The 19,233-nt window shown below is 45.7% G+C and overlaps 1 protein-coding gene across 1 annotated transcript; it reads right to left on the minus strand.

Moving 5' to 3' along the window:
- Positions 1–5,109: 5,109 nt before the first annotated feature.
- On the minus strand, positions 5,110–17,351 carry LOC309328068 (keratin, type I cytoskeletal 42-like; the record flags this gene model as incomplete). The annotated part of the gene is made up of 8 exons (XM_081837965.1): positions 5,110–5,496; positions 6,889–6,929; positions 7,268–7,488; positions 9,182–9,307; positions 9,432–9,593; positions 10,398–10,554; positions 11,619–11,701; positions 16,686–17,351. 8 exons carry the CDS (start codon positions 17,349–17,351, stop codon positions 5,399–5,401), a joined length of 1,554 nt encoding a protein of 517 aa, XP_081694091.1. The 3' UTR covers positions 5,110–5,398.
- Between the last annotated feature and the right edge of the window lie 1,882 nt (positions 17,352–19,233).

Consider the following 19,233-nt stretch of genomic DNA (forward strand, 5'->3'; position numbering starts at 1 on the left):
ACAAAATGCTGAGTTGCAGGGCTTGTTTTGCCATGGGTGAAAATGTTCAGGAAGCGCCACTTCTTTCCTGTTTCAGCTCTGCACTTAATCTGATCTTTTAGAACATCCCAGATGTAGCATGGCAACGTCCTTAGATTTTCCAGATCACATCACTGCCCCAGAGAATCAGAGGCTTGCAGCTTCCAGCCCCTCCTATCCTTCACTGGAACCGCCTCAATACCCCTTAATTGTACACAATTTTTGTGTCACTATCGTCCCTTGTCCCATGGATAGCTGATGCACGGGTGACAGAGGAAACACCCTCTAATTGTTTTGCAGTTCTTGTTCAGCTGGCTTTCTAATCTCAAGCTCACCCACTCAGAAAATGTGTTAGGAGGAGGATTTCAGTCTCTGATAAACAGATTTTCTGGCTCCAAAGACACCGGTAGCTTTTAACCTGATCCTCATGGTTCAGAGAGCAGAAAGGCCTTGTTGGCAAGCCTAACAGGACCCAATGGGAGGCCCCATGAGATCTCGAGATACTGTGTGCAAAATAATGATTGCCTAAAGCTCACCCTTACTAGTTCTGGTACTCAAAAAAAGTGGGGGGTGCTCAAACTTGGGAGGGATGAACTTGCCAGCCTCTACCCCATGTTCCCATAGGCACTGGTTGTACCCATTCTGCCCCCAGCAGTGAGCAAGAAGGCCTTCAGTTGTGTGTCCTTAGGAGCCTCCTTCTGTCATGGCTGTGGACCACCTCTCCTCTGGTAACCACAGTTCTGAGAAGGAGGAGGAGGAGGGGGAAGAGAACCCACCCCCTAGGTCTTTCCTGTTTGGGACTGTTATCCCTGGAGCCTGCCTCCCCTTCCTTGAGACTGAAGGAAACCCTCCTAGCAGATGTTGATGGTTGGTCTACAGACTCCTCAGGGGATCAAGCAATCCCACAGCTGGAAAGTCCATTACCCCAAAAGGAGCTAAGAGGAAGGGCCCTTTAAATAGTCAGGAGGCTATTGACTCACTGGGTGGGGCCTCCAGTCAACGGCTCCCTTGCGCTGCTATAAAACTCAGCCAGGTCTTTGTTGAGACAACTTGGATGGTTGGCCTCAGCTCTTGGAGAGCTATCTGTGGTGCTGAACCCAGACCTTAATCTCCCTCCAAGGGGCTAACCTTTGCCTTGCTCCTCTGCCTGGACAATCAGCAATGTCTGACCTCTCCTTGTTTAGCCGAGCACCCTCCTGGGTGGTGGAAGTCCCTGTGGACTGTGACTGATCAACATGGCACAGTTGGCGGGGGGCAAATGGGGGTACCTGGTGTGTTCACCTCCTGCTCAGTTTGAGCTCCATTAATTATTTTTGAAGGCCTGAAGGGGGCTGCTCTATCACTGTTAACTGCCCCACGGCATCAGGATGAAGCCAGCTCAGTCAGGGCAGTTTCTTGGTGACATTTCATTGAATAATTGTACCCTTTTTATGAGGTCTTGTTAATGCCATGATTGGCGTGAAGTTTATAACAGAACATGACCTTAAGAGAGATTTTTTTAATGGGTTTTTCTGCAGGCTGGAGGGTGCTACGTATGAGATGCAAAGGCTATAGACTTTTCCACAATGGTTGCAATTAATAGATTGCAGGGCCATGGACCTATTCACCTTATTAGGGAGGATAATAAAGGCAGGCTTCTATTTTACTGGCCTTGGGCTTGTTCTCTGCTGTTCTTCAGTTTTGTCAAGGACTGAAAAGATTTACCTTGTTTAGTGTTTCTTTTCCCGACTGTCAAAAACTGCCTTCCATTTTTTGGCACCACTGATGTTGTCTTTGGGCTGCCTTTGTTCCCCCCATTGCTATTTCCCTTTATGGTTCTTTCCCTTCATAATACTCAACCTCATCTTCCTTCGCTGCTGATATATTGGCTGTGACAACCCTTGTGATTTTGTTGATGATGTTACAGAGTGGATGGCAACTAAGGTCAAGAGCAGTGAGGGAGGAGGAGGAGGAGGAGGAGGAGGAGGAGGAGGAGGAGGAGGAGAAGAAGAAGAAGAAGAAGAAGAAGAAGAAGAAGAAGAAGAAGAAGAAGAAGAAGAAGAAGGGAAATTGTACCAAGAAGCAATAAGCAGGGGAATAAGCAGCGCATTAAAACAATGTGAATTTGAAGGGCAACTCAAGTTGAATAATTTCACTTTTTTGTTAAAAAATGAAGTGCCGGTTCTCATATATTTATTGAAGTGTTGTGGGTGCCAGCCCAAAAGTTCCAGTACTCCATACTAGGGAGTCCTGTCACAAAAAATCCCTGACTTCCCCATTTTCTGGTGGATTTTTTCCTGCCCCTGGAGAAATTCAGTGGAAATGGTCAGTACACTTTCTCTGCCCACCAGCATGTTTTGAGAGGCCATTTTTGCTGACCACTCTAAAAGATCCTGCTTCTGCTACCCATCTCTTGCTTCCTGCACCATGGAGGCCTCCAGCTCTGCCATTTCACTGTCCTCTACTGCACTTTTCCCAGTTATCTTCAGTAATGTGAACTATGTGTTGTGGGGAAAGTTCTGTCTCCACCACCTCATTCCTTGTTCCTTCCTTTGATGTCCAGGCTTACCTGCTTGCATTGTTCATATCGAGGGCACTGTTTCACCTGCAGCAAGGCAATCATCATCACCTTAATCACCATTTCTAATCAAGCTCCTCTGCAGTACTCCAGCCCTTCAAAGCATTGCTTAGTACAAATGCTGGTTAACCACAGGGTTTTGATGTTCTCGTTTTTATGCCCTTGCACTTTCTCCTGACCAGCACATTGTTGCACACACAAGCAAGTAGCTCGCTTTCATCAAAAGGCTCCGAAATCACTCAGTCAGTCGATTTGGCTCAGCAAGCTGTCATTCAAAAGTCCTTAGCCTGATGTTGGCAATACTTGTGTGGTTGAATTTGAGGAATGTTGATCATGAAGCTTGGGATTCTGATTCTGGCAAGACTCCCATGGTGGTGAAGTGAGGTGTGGCAAGACAAGTTATCACAGAAAAAACACACACACACAAACCCCATGCACTGAGCAGCCAAGGGAAGCATCCAGTTATGCCAACCCAAAGTGGCAGGAAACTGTCACATGAATCCTCCCAGCCAATCAGGAGTCTAAGGAGGCAATACTAATATTTCCCTGCTGTTCTCACCTCCGCCAACAGGGGGTCAGTGCTAACGTGCAGTCACTGTATTGTAGAGGAAACCCTGGTTCAAATCCTGCTACCAGGCAAAAAAAGTGCTCAAGGCCAACCACTAGGCAGCACAGCTAATCCATGATTAGTGGTTTGCTGACGGGGTCTTTTTTAAAGGATTGTGCTATTTTAGGGATTGTATGTATCTTACGTTATTTTATTTGATGTTTTAATGTGTTGTAAACCACTTTGAGATTTTTCCCCCTTAATAATGTAAAGTGGAGTAGAAATGAAAATCATCATCATCATCATCATCATCATCATCATCTTTACCTATTTGATGTTGTTGTAAGCAGGCCTGTTGCTTGTGCAAAGGGCAGTATATAAATATTCTAAATAAGTAAATAAACATGGAAATGGGGAGGGGTGTAGGGGGAGATTACTGGTCCTCCATATAGCCGTAGCTATTCTTTGTCACCTAAAGCTGGCCAACCCTGGTTACAGTTGGAGAGGTTCCATGGCTGAAGTGAAGTAGTACATAACATGAAGGGTGGTCTCATTAGGACTGGTAGGGTGGAATTCAGGGAGGTTGACAGTAGGGGGAGCCAGAGCAAACTGCTAGCCAGTTAGGCAAAGCCAAGTAATCTTGTTTTTGTCCCCAACCTCCTCCCTCCTGGCCCTTCTGCTTGCTATTTCTGCCTGTTCGTCTATCCTCAATGAGCCTGCAAGCAGTGACAAGGGTTGTGTCATCCGTTCCAGGCAGTTCTACATATTGGGGTAGGAGGTAGAGCAAAGGAATGGGTAGCTGGGAGAGAATCAAGGAGTGGGTAGTCCCACTGGGGGTATTTTGCTCAGATGGGACCCCACAAAATCCAGAGGTGGTTCTGTGTTACCTTCCTGTTCACCACAAGTTTGAGTTTTTAAGAAGTTCTTTAGCAAAACCCAGTAGCTCCAGAAGGAGGTGGGAGGAGACAGAGAAGAATGAAAGGGTAAGCTGATAACTGAGAGTGTGGCTGGAGGATATCCATTAAGCTCCCTTTGAGGACTGGAATCTCTTTCGGGGAATGAAAGGGTAGCTAGAAAAAGATGTACAAGAAAAAGATTCCAAGCTGAAAAGCCCAGGTCTCAAATGTTATTACAAGAAAATTCTTGGAATGTAACTGCAAGGTGAGCTGGAAGCTAAAAAGCTGAATTAACGCCTTTGTTTTCTGGGAAATAACCTGGCTAAATTCCATATCTGCAGCCCTATAAACCTGTGTAAAAATGCCAGATTTCTCTAGAGGAATCAACCTAAGCTGAGGCACTCTCTGCTGGGTTTTCTACCTGCTCCTTTCAGCAATATGCACAGGTCCTGCTATCCAAATGCTCAGTATATGAAAATTCACTTATCCAAACACAAGCAATTAGTACCCAAACCTCGCTATACACACTGCAGATTCAGATACCCAAACATCTAGACCTGCATGTAGTACTGTAAACAGATTATCAGCCTTAAACAAGCCTTATTTTTGTGTGTGTTTAGCTGGCCTGCGGCTTTCATTTCATCAAAAACCATGATGAGAGGGAGAGGTGAGGGAGAGGGAGAGATTGCACAAATATAAGTGCATTTTCCCCCTTACTTATTTGCCTTCTGCAAGGTTTCAGAGGGGTTTCCTGGGTTTCCCCAGGTTTTTTCATCATTTGGGGATCAAAATTCCTTGGCTGGGAATGCATTAAAAAAATTCCAATAGGAACCAATGGAACTCATCAAGTCGTTATACAAACACTCACCTAACAAACAATTTCCTGAGAAATTGTGTTTGGATAGCAGGACCTGTGTGTAAATTGCTTTAAATAAAGACAGATCTTTGCACCCCCAAAATAATCTTGAAGTCTGGTTTTTTTCCACAATAATAAAACACTGGTTCTTTCCCAATTTTATCCTTTCTCATGGAATCCCACAATGATTACATTTTTGAGAACCCTAAATATACAACCATGAAACAATCTCATGTTTATAGGAAATAATGCTTTATTAGCTATTAGCAAGCAAGGCAGTTGACTGTAAAAGTCACCTAACAGTGTGCTTTTTCTTCCTTATGCAAAGGTTTCATGTAGATGCACACACATACATAACAGTAAATGTGTGTTGTTTTTGTTAATTTGGAAAACTTGCTGATAACTATTTTTTTAATAAAAAAGGAAGGCATACTGCAGAACGCATGAAGATTCTGTGATGTTAAACTCTCTCAGTTGTATCCACAGAACTATAGTCTTGGGGCACTATTGATGGCAGGTTCTTTTCAATAGGTGGACTGTTTGACCTGCTCACGAGTAGAGACGACCTTTCCATCTTCAACCTCCTCGACAATCATGCGGACTTGACGTGAGGTCTTCGTCACTGCAAGAGAAGAATTGGAGAGAGGGTTTATTTCCTCTTCAGATGTTTCATAACTTCAGCAGATAACTCCATCTCAAAAACAGAATGATCAGGAGGTGAGAGGACCCGAGAAGCTTATATAGGGTCCTCAGCCAACTGGGAGGCTGAACTGGGAGCCAATCAGGCCTTGAGGGAAGGAACAAGGAATGCTGGAAGGTTTCTGTTGCTTTCTGGGCCTGTGAGCAGAATGGTTAATGTTTCCATTTCCACATACAGAAGACCCCAGGAAGTTGCTCCTGATATTATTTCATAACTTCTCACACACCACTTGATTGCAAAAAAACACAACCTCAAAGCAGTTTGCAAAATATATGTAGTTGAGAGACAAAAGTAGGATTCTTACAGGGATGGGAAACCTGTGGGTCACCCCCAAATGTTGCTGAACTCCTGTCAGCCTTGACCATTGGCCATCCTGACTGGGGCTGATGGGAGTTGGAGTCCAACAACATCTGGAAGAGCACCCACTCCCCGTTTGTGCCCTGTCAGAATAGCAGAGATGAGTACCTCATCTACTTTCCTCTTATCTACTTGGAATTGTTGGGGAAAACAGGAATTGTGTGGGCTGGGATGTCATTAATAGTGCAATCCTAGGCATGTTTGCTCAGAGTTCAGTGAGTTCAGCATGACTATGGCTGCACACACATTATACCTTTGAAGCACATTTGAAGCACATTTTCTCCTCAAAGAATTCTGGGCACTGTGGTCGCTAGGGATTGCAATTCTATGGGGGTAAACTAAAGTGCCCAGAACTTTTTGAGGGGAAGAATGATTTTCAAATGTGCTTTAAATGTATAATGTGCGCACAGCTTTACTCCCAGTAAATGTGTTTAGGAAACCATCATAATGTTTTTCTGAACAGCCTGAAATCTGCACAGGATTCTGGCCAAGGGTGATAGTAACACTGCAATCCAATTACAGATAGGTAGCCGTGTTGGTCTGCCATGGTCAAAACAAAATAAAAAAATTCCTTCCAGTAGCACCTTAAAGACCAACTGAGTTAGTTCTAGGTATGAGCTTTCGTGTGCATGCACACTTCTTCAGATACACCAATCTTCAGATACTGCAATCCAAGATGGTGATGTCGGTGAACAGCGCTCTTTGATGTGCAGATATATCTTCATCCTGACTCACTTAGCAGTGGCAGCAGATAACATCACACAAGATGAAGGGTCTCAGTGTTCAGATTATCTCCTTACCATCTCCTTGCCATTTGTGGTGGTCCTTCAGCTACTGTTTTTAGAAGGCTACTGGGTTTGGCTAAAAATGGGACAAGTCAGGGCCTCTTGAAAGCCTCTCCTATATTTTCCCCATAATCTGAGAATTGAACTTTTTTTAGTTGACATGCATTCTTACCATCTCTTCCAGACATAGCTGCGTTGTACTGGGAACTGATGCTGTAAGAAAAGGAGGAAAGAAACATGGCCAAGTTAGAAATGCAGACTGCTTTTCTAGAATACATTATGAAATGCCAATGTGATAATGGGGGGGGGAGAAATCCTAAAAATGCCTCTTAAATATGGAAACAGGGCTGCGTACCAATTACAGTGTTGTTCATTGATTAGATAATCAAATAATGAATGGGTCTATTAATGCCAGCACCACCAAAATCTGGATAAAATTGCCTTTTAAGATATTGAAGGAACCTCCCTGTTTTGCTCCATGTGAGCTGTTTTAGAACTCCCTTCTTGCCATCCCTCCCCAGCACAGCCATCCCAGCCCCTCTTTTACGTACTGGGCCTCCTCTCCCTCCAACAGGCGGCGGTAGGTGGCGATCTCTTGTTCCAGGCGGGTCTTGACATCGAGAAGGATCTTGTATTCGTGGTTCTGGCGCTCCATGTCGCACCTCAGCTCAGCCAGTTGCTCCTCCATGCTGCTGATCATATCCTGGATCTGGGCGAGCTGGGAGCCATAGCGAGACTCTGTATCTGCCAGGGTGGCTTCCAGAGCTGCTTTCTGGGGGAAGAGAATTGAGAGGAGGGTCACATTCATTGCTTTGAGAACTTTGGAAGATTATCAGGTATATAACAATGACAGTAGTGGGCTGCACCCTGGTTTTGTTATGTACTGAAGTTCTCACCCTGGGCCAGCAGGGGGATACTGTAGATAGTTATGCAAATAAGGGATCGAAAGGTACGTTCAGTGATTGGATAGTTTTAGAAAATTGTTACAGTTACGTTGTAATGGAGCTCTACTTAGGCAGGCTGACTGAACCCTTCAGTTCAGTTCTGTTCTGGCCTGTGAATAAACAAGAGCTGCTTGAAGAATCACTGTGTCGTCTGATATGTTCACCCACAACTTAACAGGTTTCATGAAATATTTCAAGGAGGGATGGAGGGAAATTGATTTTGGTTTGCAAACCAAAACACAACTATCCTTCAAAATTTGCACTTTTCTAGATTTTGTGGTGCAGCTTCCTAACCAAATAATATGCATATATTAGAGGAAATTTCCATAAAATTCATTATGTTGAGGGATGTTGTTTGCAAAAAAAAGGTGTCTATATAAAAATGTGTTTATCAGGAAGAATTCAGACAAAATTCTAAAACCCCTGAACATTGCTACTGAGATGTGGAGAACTGGATTTAAGATTGGAAAAATGAGAAAGTGACAGAAACTAACATTGTCAGATTTGTCAAATCAGGTATAGCATCTAAAGTCCTTAGGTAAATGCAGATGTCCAATCAGCAAATAGCTTTGGGTTATGGAGCCTGCTGGATGAGGCCCAAGGTCTCTCTGGCCCAGCATCCTGTTCTCACAGGGCCAACCAGATGCATGTGGTCCACAAATGCTTATGCCAACCAGATGCAAGCAGTCCACAAATGCTTATGCCATGATAAAAATTAGTCTTTAAGGTGCCACAAGACCACAAGACTCTAGGTTGTTTTTGCTGCACCAGAGTTACCACTCTGGAAATTATTACACAGCTTTGTTGTTGCATTCATATTTCACCCAAGAAGCTTAAAAGAGTTTCTCTCACCCCCACAGGCACACATTTCATCCTCATGAAAGCTCTACTGGGCACAGTAGGATGAGAGATAGTGACTGGTCCAAGGTCACCTGGTGAACTTCACGACCGCATGAGAAGTTGATCCTGGGTCTCCCTGGGCCTAATCTGACAAGCTAGCCATAAAACCACATTTTAATCATCCCATATTAAATTTTTGCAGAGCCTCTAGGCTATGAAACAAGAGCAGCAGGACGACTCGCTCCATCGCTTCTCAGTGCCACACCTCTGACTTTCTCACCCAAAGAACATAAAGACTGCAATCTGATACAGTGTAGTGTATATAGGTTGCACACTTCACTGGAAGTAAGTCCTATTTAATTTAATGGGCTCAATAGACATATGTAGGTTGGCACCATTTGTCACCACCAACCTATCCCATTGAGTTCAATGGGTTTAAGCACAGTTCACTTTTGAGCCCTGTGTGTCTCAGTCAAAAGCAAAGTCGCACTCTGTGTAAGGACACACTAATGATATTGTCCAAAAGAGGGGAGGTGGGCAATGTTACACAATGGCCAGAAACGCACTGTAAATTATTCAAATGAAAAGGTCCTACTTCTTGGACTATGTCACCAAGATAGAGCCAAGGGGACTTTCAGAGACTCATCATCCTCCCCAGTTCCACATGCCCCCCCCCCTTACCGTGCTGAGTTGAGTCTGCAGCTCTATCTCCAAGCTTTGGACGCTCCGCCTCAGTTCTGTGATCTCTGACTTGCCGCTCTGCAGCTGCTCTGTGTGGACGGCAACTTCGCGGTTCAGCTCTTCTGTCTGCAAGCAAAAGGAGAGCACATGTTGCTCACATGAAACTCAGAGCACCGAGTATCCATTTGAGAACCTGTGGCACTCTTATTTTCCCTCCAGAAAGCTCCTTCATCCCGAGAGGAAGTCCCACCTTGCTGAAGAACCACTGCTCAGCATCCTTGCGGTTCTTCTCTGCCAGGTGCTCGTACTGCTCACGCATCTCCGTCAGGATCTTGGTGAGATCCACTCCAGGAGCAGCGTCCATTTCCACGGAGATCTCACCACCCATCTGGCTTCGGAGGACGGCCATTTCCTGGAAAGAGAGGAAAACGTGGAAAGTTTATTTGCTTTGTTTTTGTTTTGTTATTTGTCCTCTACTCGGGTTAAGGAGGGAATTGCACGCTGATGAAGCTGATGGATGGCTGGTGAAGGACCCTGTGTGAGATGCAGGGAAGGGAAGCTCTCCCAGGGTGGGAGGTTGGGAGAAGAAAAGGAAGGTCCCAGGTGAGAGTTGAGAGGGTTCACCTTTTTCTGTATGGGACAAGAGTTAAGACCTACCTGTGAGAGAGGACTCTGCATTCTATTTTTACTTTCTTTCTTAAAAAATTGTTTAGATCAGTTTGTTTTTTATTGTAATGTATTCTGAACATTCTTAATAAAAAAGAAAGAATGTTTATTTGCTTATCTGTTCCAGCTGTGACGTGGGAGTCCAAAACCACATAGAAAAGTGCCTTATGGCAGATTAGCCTACTTGTGCAAGTTGTCCATCTCTTCTGATACAACTGGAAGCAGTTCTCCTGGGTTTAGCAGGGGACCTTTTGAATGCAAAGCATATACTCCACCACTGAATAGAACCATGGTCCTTTGAAGACAGGCTCTGTTTTGGTGGCTAGCAAACAGGCTTTGACCAGCTGCTCAGCTGCTATGAATTAGACTTTCTGCATACTGTCACAAGCCACCCTAAATGCGGGTTTGTCCCGGCACTCCAAAGAGCAGATCTTGAGCATGGCAGTACAGGCACATGACTGGTTGGATATAGGACTGAAGCCAGCAAGCGTAGGATGCTTTACTTGCCACTGGCCATGCGATACAGGTTCAGGGCAGCGTTGCCTCTCACCTCTTCATGGTTCTTCCTGAGATAAGCCAGCTCCTCCTTCAGGTTCTCAATCTGCATCTCCAGGTCTGCCCTGGACAGGGTCAGCTCATCCAAGACTCTGCGCAGCCCATTGATGTCAGCCTCCACATTCATGCGCATGGCTTGCTCTGTCTCAAACCTGGAAGCAGAAAAAAGGACAGATTAAATTAAGAGATCCCCTTTTAATATTGTTTTGTTTTGTTTTGTTCCACATAGTTTTGTTTACTGTATTTTTCCATGTATTAGACGAGGTTTTTTGGCTCAAAAAAAAAAAAAACTGGGATCATCCTATACACAGATAGTGGCGTGGGGGAGAAGCTGTGCGCTGCCAGCCAGCTGGTGGGTGGGCACACAACTCTCCCCCCCCCCCCCGTGGGAGGCACACACTGTAGGGAGCATTTCCCACCTGCAGTGGCATGGGGGGAGCGGCTGCCCACTTTACCAACCCCCAGCAACAGCCGTGCTGGAGTTTGGATTTGATATCCCGCCTTTCACTCCCTTTAAGGAGTCTCAAAGTGGCTAACATTCTCCTTTCCCTTCCTCCCCCACAACAAACACTCTGTGAGGTAAGTGGGGCTGAGAGACTTCAGAGAAGTGTGACTGGCCCAAGGTCACCCAGCAGCTGCATGTGGAGGAGCAGAGACGCGAACCTGGTTCACCAGATTACAAGACTACCGCTCTTAACCACTACACCACACTGGCTCTCACACTGGCTGGGGTGATGGCACGTGTGCAATTCCCCCTAAAAAAAGCTCAACAACTTTGGGCCATCTCCCCTCATTTTCTTTAAATTTAGTCCCTCAAAATAGGGGGGGACGTCTTATACACGAAAAATACGGTATTTGCTTTTTCAGACTAGTTGCTCATGACAGGCCTTCGGTTAAGTTTCCTGATATATGAGACATCAGATTATCCAGCCTCGTTTGTTGGCTTCCTAATCCAGCCTGCTAATTACACCTTGCTTGTGTTCTGGACCAAACTCTGTGTTTCTAAAACCAATTTTTCTTCCCTTGCTCCAACTTGTTGAGTGGCTTTTAGACCTGCCTTGGAAGCTGTTGGCCTATTTGAATCCTAGCGCCAGTGCTTAATATGGCTGAAGCAACTTCATCAGTCCAGGGAGCCATAGATTGGAGACCCTTCTCCAAATGAAATGTAATTCCACCCGCTCATGGTTCATACATATTCTGCGGAAACACAACTTACTTGGTTCTGAAGTCATCAGCTGCCAGGCGGGCATTGTCAATCTGCAGGACGATGCCAGCATTGTCAACAGTGGCAGCTAATATCTGGAGAAAGAACAAGTAGTCTTAAAGAGAAGTCTTAAAGAGGCTTGTCTGAATTATGTACTCTCTTAAGTATACAGGACAAGAGCAGGCATTAAGTGATGCCTAGGGTGGAAGTTAGAATGGCAGTTCATGGCACCAAGGTAACATGCACCAGGTCAGCCTGGATAGCTCAGTTGGCTGGAGTGGGGTGCTGATAATGTCAAGCTGGCAGGTTCTATCTGCAGATGGGAAAGCTGCATATTCCTGCATTGCAGGGGGTTGGACTAGATGATCCTCAGGTCCCGCCCAACTCTACAATTCTATGATTCTATGATCTATCCAACAGGCTTACTCTACCCATCACTGCCACTATTGGGTTGACCATATTAATAGCAATCCCTACTAATCCCTGTGGGATGCAGGTGGCACTGTGAGTTAGACCACAGAGCCTAGGACTTGCCGATCAGAAGGTCGGCGGTTTGAATCCCCGCAACGGGGTGAGCTCCCGTTGCTCGGTCCCTGCTCCTGCCAACCTAGCAGTTCGAAAGCACATCAAAGTGCAAGTAGATAAATAGGTACCGCTCTGGCGGGAAGGTAAATGGCTTTTCCGTGCGCTGCTCTGGTTCGCCAGAAGCGGCTTAATCCTGCTGGCCACATGACCCGGAAAATGTACGCCGGCTCCCTCAGCCAATAAAGTGAGATGAGCGCCGCAACCCCAGAGTCAGCCATGACTGGACCTAATGGTCAAGGGTCCCTTTACCTTTACTAATCCCTGTGGAAAACCCTCCCATCAGATGTCAAGGACATCTGAAGGCAACCCTGTTTAAGGAAGTTTTTAATATTTGATGTTTTATTGCTTTATTATTATTGTTATTATTACTATTCTGTTGGGAGTCACCCAGAGTGGCTGGGAAAACCCAGCCAAATGGGTGGGATGTAAATTATTGTTAATAATAATAATAATAATAATAATAATAATAATAATAATAATTTAATTACTAATTATTAAATTATTATTATTATCACCCAAATGGTTTGTGATAAACATGAGGAAACTGGAAAGCAGCCTTTGCCAACCTGCTGCTTGCCAACTGTTTTGAACTACAACTCCCATCAGCCCTAGATAGCAGAGTCATGATGTCTGGAAAATGCCAGATTGGCAAAGTCTGCTGCCAAGCAAGGAAGGGACTTGTTATCTGATGTTGCTATCCATTGGCTGCTCCTCATTAGGTGCCATTTTCAAGGAAGGACATCAGCAGATGAAGTAATGGATAGAGATTTCTGGGTGATCCATGAGCAAACTCAGAAGCCTCACTCAAGGCATAGATGATAGATAAATGGATGGATGGATGATAGATAGATAGATAGATAGATAGATAGATAGATAGATAGATAGATGATAGATAGATAGATGATAGATAGATGATAGATAGATAGATAGATGATAGATAGATAGATAGATAGATAGATAGATAGATGATAGATGATAGATGATAGATAGATATAGATAGATAGATAGATAGATAGATAGATAGATAGATAGATAGATAGACACACACAAAAATTTCACAATGCCCCTCAAATCAAATAATTACATTGTTTCCTGAGTTGACTTTCCACCCTCAGTTGACTTCTCCACAGTGTTTTTCCTCAAACCTTTTCTACTGAATTATATCTTTTCTGCTGCATTACATCTTTTTTCCAAAAAGTTCCTCCTATTTTACAATTGTTTAGGTGAGGCATCTTTCAAACTTAGGCTGCATTCGGATACTCATTTACACAAGGGTAAGCACCACTGAACTCAATGGGATGTGCTTCTGAGTAGAAACGTAGAGGGTTGTGCTGTCAGTTCCTCATCTGTAAAATGCAGGGTGGGCAGGTAGAAAGGGGGCAGGATACTAATGCAGAAGAGGGGGTCTCAGCTGGTGTAGCTGGCATGGCAGCACAGAACTGCTGAAGTTCCACACATCATCTATTTTATTGCGTTTATATCCACCTTTTCTTTTTTCTCCAAGGAACTCAAGGTAGTGCACATGGTTCCCCTCTTCATGTAATCCCCACAACATCCCTGTGAGGTAGATTTGGCTGAAAGGCAGTGACTGGTCCAAGCTTCATTGCCAAGTGGGAATTTGAACCCTGGTCTCCCAGGTCCTGGTCCAAACCAGCGTGCCACCCTGGCTCCCCACTCTCATCAGTATACCTGAAGGAGCGTCTCCACCCCCATCGTTCTGCCCGGATGCTGAGGTCCAGCGCTGAGGGCCTTCTGGTGGTTCCCTCATTGCGAGAAGCAAAGGTACAGGGAACCAGGCAGAGGGGCTTCTCGGTGGTGGCACCCGCCCTGTGGAACACCCTCCCATCAGATGTCAAAGAGATAAACAACTACCTGACATTCAGAAGACATCTTAAGGCAGCCCTGTTCAGGGAAGTTTTTAATGTATGACATATTAGTGTATTTTTGGTCTTTGTGGAAGCCGCCCAGAGTGGCTGGGGAAACCCAGCCAGATGGGCGGGGTACAAATAATAAATTGTTGTTGTTGTTGTTGTTGTTGTTGTTGTTGTTGTTGTTGTTGTCACATTAAATGTACTGTTTACCCGAGGCATGAATCAGCCTGCCTCCTTTTGCACCTGGCCCCCCCTGCTGAAATGCAGCTTACTTGACAGGGTTGTTGTGGAACATGGAACTGAGCAGGCTTGCATTTGTTTTATTTAGCCAGTTCGCTCTTCAAAGAGCTCTCCTAATCTCTCGTTTCGGTCCGGTGAAAAACCGTTGCTCCTGCTCTCATCACCCTGTCACTGCGACCCTAGACAAACAGGTGAGCTGCGTCAGAGAGCTCTTCTCTCCCTGCCCCGGGGTGCTTCCAGCCCCTCCATTATCTGAGCGGCTTGGCAGAGGGAGCGCATACTTGGAACGCAAGTCATATCCGCCGCGCATCCACAAGCCCAGGGTCCTGTCAGCACAGACATCACTCACGGCCCTTGTATTCCTTTTGGGTGCACCTGAAGTGGAGCCACTGGTGCCCTGCAGCCATCCGCTCTAGCTGATAGCTTTTATTTGATCTTGCGGTTGTCGTCATCCTAGGGATTAGCTCAACTGGAAATTAATCCAGTTCCGTCCCTCCATCAGTCCACACCCTTCACTCTTAAAATAATTAGAGACCAAGGGTTTTAGAAACTGTGGGTCCACACCAGAGATGTAAAGCACACCCAACTTGCCCCAAGGAATCCTGGGAATTGTTAAGGGAACTAGGAATCATGGAGAAACTACAGTTCCCAGGATTCTTTGGGGAAAGCCATGTGCTTTAAATGTATGTTGGGTGTACTTTATATGTCAGGTGTGCACCTGTCTCACAGCCGGTTTTTCTAAAGCAGCTGAGCAGCACTTCAAGTACCTAATAGGTAGATGAGGGTGAAGAAGAAGAAGAAGAAGAAGAAGAAGAAGAAGAAGAAGAAGAAGAAAAAGAAGTCGTTATCTGCTTCTTTAAAAGGAAGAACTAGATCTAATGGTTTTAAGCCACAAGAGCATAGATCTCAGTTGACCATTAGGAGAAACCTCTTGAACTTACAAGCACTTAGACTATGGTACTGTTGACCCGAGGCAGGGATAGCCAACATTGTGTCCTCTGGACATTGCTGGACTCCAGTTCCCATCAACTCTCCCACCCAGCCAGCATTGGCCCTTGGTCAGGATGATGGGAGTTGGAGTCCAACCACATCTGGAAGGTCACCTCATTGGTGCCCTGGACTTAGGGGTGGGTAGGCTTGAAGCAGAGGTTGGAGGACAGCCATCTGTTGGGGATGCTCTAACTGGATTTCCTGCATCAAGAAGGGGGTTGGACTAGATGGCCTACAAGACCTCTTCCACCTTGGTCGTTCTGTGAACTTTCATCTCCCTGAAGGTTATATGGGGTTGTTGTTTTAATCAGAATCTTAATCAAAAGGATTAGATAGTATGTGTTCTGGAGGAAACCTCTCATCTGTTGGTTCATTTGACTTGACTCTACAAATGTCTCACTGGTGGATCAGAAATCAGGATGCCCTTCTTGCCCCTCCCCATGATGAGCAGGACCAGAATAAATTTTGGGGGAAAGGGGAAGGGCCGTAGCTCAGTGGGTAGAGCATCTGCTTTGCATGCAGAAGGTCCCAGGTTCAATCACCAACATCTCCAGGTAGGGCTGTGAAAGACTCCCTACCAAAATCGTGTAGAGTGTCACTGCCAGTCAGTGAAGACAATAGTGAGCTAGATGGACCAGTGGTCTGACTTGGTATAAGGCATCTTCCTACATTCCTCTGTGCCCTACATTTAGAGGGCTTATACCAAAATCTAACTTAGGTAACATATCTCAGTTGCACAACATAGCTTAAGTTCAGGAGATCCACACCTCTGAGTAAGAGTTCATTTGTGCCCCTAAGATTATTTAAGCATGCACTAATTTTTAAAAATGTAGTGTGTAAATGAGAGAAGGATATATATGGAAACATGAGCATTATATGGGGCAGACGACAGGATAAGGATTTGTCGCAGCTTCCTAAGAAACATCCAGTTGATAACAAACTTGGCCACATAATCTGTGGGAAGCCCTAAAATGTGAGCACTCTAGAGATCTGAACCCCCACTTCCCACAGCAAGCAGCAAACTCTCCATCGCACCCCAGTTTCATACAGGAATTGCAGATAGCTATTCTTCTTATGTGCAAGGCAAATGGTCGCAGCTGCATTGTCACAAGTTGTTCTGGGCTCTGTAACAGCTACACATGCATACGGGCTTAAGCCAGAAACCAGTGGAAAGGGTTCAAATGCCTTAATAGCCATGCTTAGGTTTGCAATCTGGCAGCCTAGGAAGCCCTTATTGCTGGGCTCAAGAATCCCTTGAACATCCCCTCCACAGCAACTCTTATTTCAGCTACCTTACTCTTCTTTTCTTAACTGTTTTTACACCACTGCATTGCTCTAGACGACCCAACTCTACAATTCAATGGTTCCAAAGGCTCTCTGCTTTGCCATTTACCTTGCTCCGCAGATCCTCGATGGTCCTGAAGTATGGGCTGTAGTCACGCTCTGGACCTGGTCCCTGCTTCATGTGCCACTCCTTGATCTTGACCTCCAGCTCAGTGTTGGCTTCCTCCAGCGCCCGCACCTTGTCCAGGTAGTTAGCCAGGCGGTCGTTCAGGTTCTGCATGGTTTCCTTCTCGCCTCCACCCAGAAGGACATCGCCGCCGCCAGCGACAAAGCTTCCACCATAGCCTCCACCAAAGCCACCACCAAGGCTGCTGCTGCAGAAGCTGCCCCCATAGCCACCACCAAGGGCACTGCCTACCCCATAGCCACCCCCAAAGGCACTGCCTACCCCAGAGACATAGCGAGAGGAAGAGATGGAGACGCCACCAGCTCCGCCATGGATGCTCGGGGCTCTGTATCCTCCGCCCATATGGACAGAGGAAAGCCGGGAGGAACCCCCAGCAAAAGAAGGCCCCTTCATCGAGGAGGAAGAGGTGTATTGCCTGTAGGTGGTGGTCATGGCTGCCAGAAAATGGAGACACCCAAGAGAAATGTTCTGACTAAGAGGCTGGAGAGAGCTAGCAGCTCCTTGTCTGTATTCTCCTCTTATATCTGAGACGGAGGCGTTGCCACAAGGAGTGGCGTGGGGGGGGGGTTGCTCTCCTCTCTTTTCCATTCCCTGAAGGTTTCATCACCCCGGGCATCCAAGCCAACTTCCCAAACAATCCTTTTCCTCCCTGCGTTTATTCATGCCTATGTCACATTCCAGAGGGCGGACTTTTCTTTTTATTGAACCGTTCCTTCTTTTGTTTCCGAAAAGAAATTGTCAGCTGTTACTCAGTCAAGGTGGCTCTTCCACCCAAGGCTATATCTTTTTTTTAAAAGGGTTTCTGTACCAGGAAGGCTATGGAATGCAAGTAAGAAAGAATAAAGTATTTGGAGACTCCGCCCTGATGTCTTTCTGAAAAGTCAGGGCATTCTGCCTTTCTCGTGTTTTTCTTGGCTTCCTCTGCTGAGTCTTTCCTAAGCACCCATATCCTTCAGCACCTTCTGGAATGTGGAGTGTGTGGACTCTGTCTATAAAGCAGGGTTCAGCCAAAGACTCTTAAGAGTTTATAACCCATGACCAAGTGGAAGGATAGGTCTGCTGGCAAGACTTCGCTTGGCCGGGGACTGAAAATCTCAGGGCCAGAGACAGCAAACAAAGCTTATTTTCCATCACAGCGTCCTTGCTGCAGAGGTTTAGTTACATGCAGGCATCAACAGAGGACACCCCCAGAACCTCTACTGCAGGGTTTTCCAGACTTGGGTCTCCAGTTGTTTTTGGACTACAACTCCCATCATCCCTAGCTAACAAGACCAGCGGTCGGGAATGGTGGGAATTGTAGTCCAAAAACAGCTGGAGACCCAAATTTGGGAAACGCTGCTCTAGTGGATCATCATCATCATTTCTAACCCACCTTTTTTTTCCCAAGGAGCTCACAGTACTTGGTTCTCCCCCTCCGCATATAAAACACACACATCCCAAAAAATCCTGCAAAGTTAGGGCTCTGAGATGTGTTTGTCATTTGAAGGGAGTATAGAAAAGAATGGCTGGGAGGGTAAGGGTTAAGTACCCTCCCATCTGCCCTCTCTTTCTTGCAAATTGCACCCTGGCCCTGTAGGGATAGCAGAATCTGCCAGTATTGGTTCTCTTGGTTTCTCATTTTTCCAGTCTTAAATTTTTGCAGCAAGTATATTGTTGTTTAGTCGTATAGTCATGTCTGACTTTTCGTGACCCCCTGGACCAGAGCACGCCAGGCCCTCCTGTCTTCTACTGCCTCCCGCAGTTTGGTCAGACACATGCTGGTAGCTTCGAGAACACGGTCCAACCATCTTGTCCTCTGTCGTCCCCTTCTCCTTGTGCCCTCCATCTTTCCCAACATCAGGGTCTTTTCCACGGAGTCTTCTCTTCTCATGAGGTGGCCAAAGTATTGGAGCCTCAGCTTCAGGATCTGTCCTTCCAGTGAGCACTCAGGGCTGATTTCCTTCAGAATGGAGAGGTTTGATCTTCTTGCATACCATGGGACTCTCAAGAGTCTCCTCCAGCACCATAATTCAAAAGCATCAATGCTTCGGCGATCAGCCTTCTTTATGGTCCAGCTCTCACTTCCATACATCACTACTGGGAAATGCAGCAAGTATATATCTTAGTGCAAATTTCATATGCAGTTTTGACTAATCTACACGTTTTTATGCACACTTTCCCCCAATAGGTGCATATTTGTGAACATAGGTTGGAGAACTACATCACAGACTTTGGATAAGTGCAAATTTTGAAAGATGGCTGTTTAGGTTCTTATATTAATTCAGGAAGTGCAAATTTGATAAATTCAGTTTTAAATGTGAACTGCATCAAATTTCTCCCCCTGCCATTTTGCTCTGGAGAGGTGACACCCTGCGACCTTCTAAATATTGCTGGACTACAAATTCAATCATCCTTTACCTCAGGATGAGAACCTTTACCTCAGGATGAGAACAGAAATCGTGCAGCAGCAGCGGGAGGCCCCATTAGCTAA

The sequence above is a fragment of the Podarcis erhardii genome (genome assembly GCF_964252035.2).
Source record: "Podarcis erhardii genome assembly, chromosome: 13".
Taxonomy (NCBI): domain Eukaryota; kingdom Metazoa; phylum Chordata; class Lepidosauria; order Squamata; family Lacertidae; genus Podarcis; species Podarcis erhardii.